The sequence below is a fragment of the Anopheles darlingi genome, chromosome 2 (genome assembly GCF_943734745.1).
Source record: "Anopheles darlingi chromosome 2, idAnoDarlMG_H_01, whole genome shotgun sequence".
NCBI lineage: Eukaryota > Metazoa > Arthropoda > Insecta > Diptera > Culicidae > Anopheles > Anopheles darlingi.
Window position 1 is genome coordinate 52759180 of NC_064874.1, and position 3222 is coordinate 52762401.

Consider the following 3222-nt stretch of genomic DNA (forward strand, 5'->3'; position numbering starts at 1 on the left):
TATTTGCGAGGGACGACACCCCCAAAAACACTGGAAATGTTCCCCAACATGCAGCAGCTTGCAGACTTTGCGCACCTACCAACCGAGTTCCTGCAGTCCGATCGAGCGGTAGATAGCGGTAGATACGCTGCAGGACATCGTCGGCGTACGTCGTCCATTCGGCGGGAAGGTGATGCTGCTGTGTGGCGATTTTCGGCAAATGTTGCCAATCGTGCCGAGAGGGACGGATGCGCAAGTGATTCAGCAATGCATTCGACGTAGTCCGCTGTGGCCGCTGTTTCGTGTGTTGCGTTTGCGGGTCAACATGCGCGTTCAAACCGCACCGAACGAACAGGACGCTGCAGATTTGCAGAATTTTGCCGATTTCCTGCTCAGCATCGGAGAGGGCCGTCATCCGACGTTCGAGGGATTCGACGCCACGTACGCGAAGCTTCCTCGGGATATGGTGCAGCCCCGAACTAGCAGCCTGCAGGACGATGTTCGATCGTTGATCAATCGCGTGTACCCTGACGTCGGACGGCATTACCGACAAGCAGGCTACTTCAAGGACCGTGCCATCCTGTCGCCGTTGAACGTGGACGTAACCGCTGTAAACAACAGTGTGTTGGAGCAGATACCAGAACGGGAAGTAGAGTATCGTTCCATCGACACCTTGGTGAACCCCGAGGAACAGGATACTCTACAGCTACCCACTGAGTATCTCAATGCCCAAAACATCAGCGGCATTCCTGTACATCGGCTGCGGTTGAAGCAGTATACGCCCGTCCTTCTGCTCCGGAACCTGAATACCGAGCGTGGCCTGTGCAATGGGACGCGCCTCCAGATCGTCGCTCTTCGGCCGCATTGCATTCATGCACGGATTCTGACGGGCAAGCGTCAGGGGGAAGATGTGCTGTTGCCCCGCATCTTCTGTGACAGCAACGACTCCAGCATGCCGTTCCAGATCCGACGCAAGCAGTTCCCGGTGCAAGTATGTTTTGCAATGACGGTCCACAAGGCACAAGGTCAATCTCTCCATCACCTTGGACTGTACCTGCCAACCGAGGTGTTTGCACACGGCCACCTTTATGTTGCCCTATCGCGAGTAACTTCGCGACCCAACATAACGGTGTTGATCTTGGATCCTAAACGGGAGGACGCAGACGGTGTTGCTGCCAAGAACGTCGTCTACCACGAAGTGGTTCGTGATTGACGGGATTCGGGAATCCACGCCAGTGTCTTATGTTCATGCTTCGACAGGGAGATTGCCGCGGTGAAAACCACAAGGCAAAACATCCCAACCGGGGGAGTGTAGTCACCGTTTGTGTCATTCTTGACAGAGCTGTGATTTGCACTCCAAGATAGGGCTAGAATATTCGCCCAAACCGGGGTACAGCTCGAAAGGGTATTCCTGCCTTCTTCGATTCGCCACGGATAGGAAGGTGCCACCAGGAAATCGTACCGTGGTGGTTTTAGTGAGTAAGTCCTTAGAGTAGCAAGTGACAACCTCACACTGTTCTCCAAAGCTTCGGCGGAGGAGTTCGTCTGGTCGACAGATTTCCACCGGCGTGACAAACGAAAAAAAAACACATCGAAAGAAAAATCATTGCGCAGCTTCATGACTGAAAGGTATAGTATGCCGCACTAACTTTCGATCGATGCATTAAATAACGAATGATTTTTTTCACCAGGCGACTTTCGCGATGATCAACAATCATCATTCATTTGCCGACCCGGAGGACCCAGAGGAGCACTAGAGAACCAAGCCATGGAATTCTACGGGGAGTAGAAGATCGACGCCACAGTGCCTCTGTGCGTTGGTTAAAACCACCGACTAACGTTTACCTTTTCCATGTACCATTTCAGGCTAAACAAAATTCAAGGATACCGAGAGAAGCAATGTGAAGAGCAAGATAGAGGACCCGACCGTTTAAGAGATGCGAAAATTCTAATTTTAAGGCCTTAATTATAAACAACGAGCTACCCTAATAATTATCCTATTTATATTCAATAATAGATCTATTCATTAAAATATATCATTTTCATTGATCCTTTACCTCGATTAAATAAGCCTCCGCCCGATTTTCATCACAGAATTTATAATAAAATCATCTTTCACTGTACCACACATTTTTTGCATTATTACTAAGTTCACTTTGAAAAACGCGCATTTACAATAAAACAGAAAAGCATGGTCATGTTGCGTAGCCCTGTAACCGGGCCGTTTAGCTAGTCTATATACAAATTTTAGCTCGCGTAACGCTCCGTGTAACGCGGCATTGCGCCCAAACGGGCCATCGCACGATGCTTCTGAGCACTGCATATGATGCGTCTGATGACGGGGATGACGATGATGATGGTGGATGATGGTGGATGATGGTGGATGATGATTATGATGATGATTTTGCTGCATAACGCTAAAATGCTTAAATTTAAAAGTGCTCTCAGGTGGTGATGATGATGAATGATGATGATCATCAACACGATACAAGATGAAGTTGATGACGGTGAACATGATGGTGATTTTTTTTTCTCAAAAAAACCTATGCAAACCTAGCTTAAAAAGTTTTTACGTTTTCTCACGCTATAAAAAGTGTGTAGCGACCCGACCCACCTTCGACCACCTCTTTAGCCAGCAGTTCGGTCGCTTCAAACGCAAGCGTTATCTCTTATTACTTTCGACTTTCGACTGATGCAATTGATCTCAAAGCGCCGACATTTAGGCAAAGCACGTCTACCACCGTCACCGGTAGAGGGCAGGGCTAGATAGCAAAACTGCAGTGTCAGCATCTCCGCGGCCAGCAAGAACTCCTCGCGTGAGGTAGGCCCAATCCACAACAAGCCGCACCGCGAGGCCCAGCCCCCAGCCTATATATTTGACACCGCTTGGATGTAGGTCAGTGCCGAGCCGAACTCGTTACGTAACAATTAGAACTAAAATTAAGACTATAAAAACCCGTGAATTTGAATAAACGAATTGAGTTGTATTTTGTGCCGAAACCTGTGCAGTCTCGTCTTTCACTGCTAACCATCTTCTTTCAGGTAAACCCTTCTCGGCCCCTGCCCCGCCTCTTGATCCTCTAGAGAACCCCACCCGCGGTAATTCTCTTCTGGACACCAATTGGCATTCCCGGGCAACTGACTAGCCTCCCCACTCTCGTGGAAAGGTTCTATAGGACAGCGCTCAGCCCTTCGATGCACTAGAGAACCCCACCCGCGGTAATTCTCTCTTGGACATCGATT

General features: G+C 49.2%; 1 protein-coding gene across 1 annotated transcript; it reads left to right on the forward strand.

The window, feature by feature from the left end:
• The first annotated feature begins 304 nt into the window (after positions 1-304).
• On the forward strand, positions 305-1192 carry LOC125959321 (ATP-dependent DNA helicase PIF1-like). The gene has a single exon (XM_049692140.1). It carries the CDS (start codon positions 305-307, stop codon positions 1190-1192), a length of 888 nt encoding a protein of 295 aa, XP_049548097.1.
• The last annotated feature ends 2030 nt before the right edge of the window (positions 1193-3222 follow it).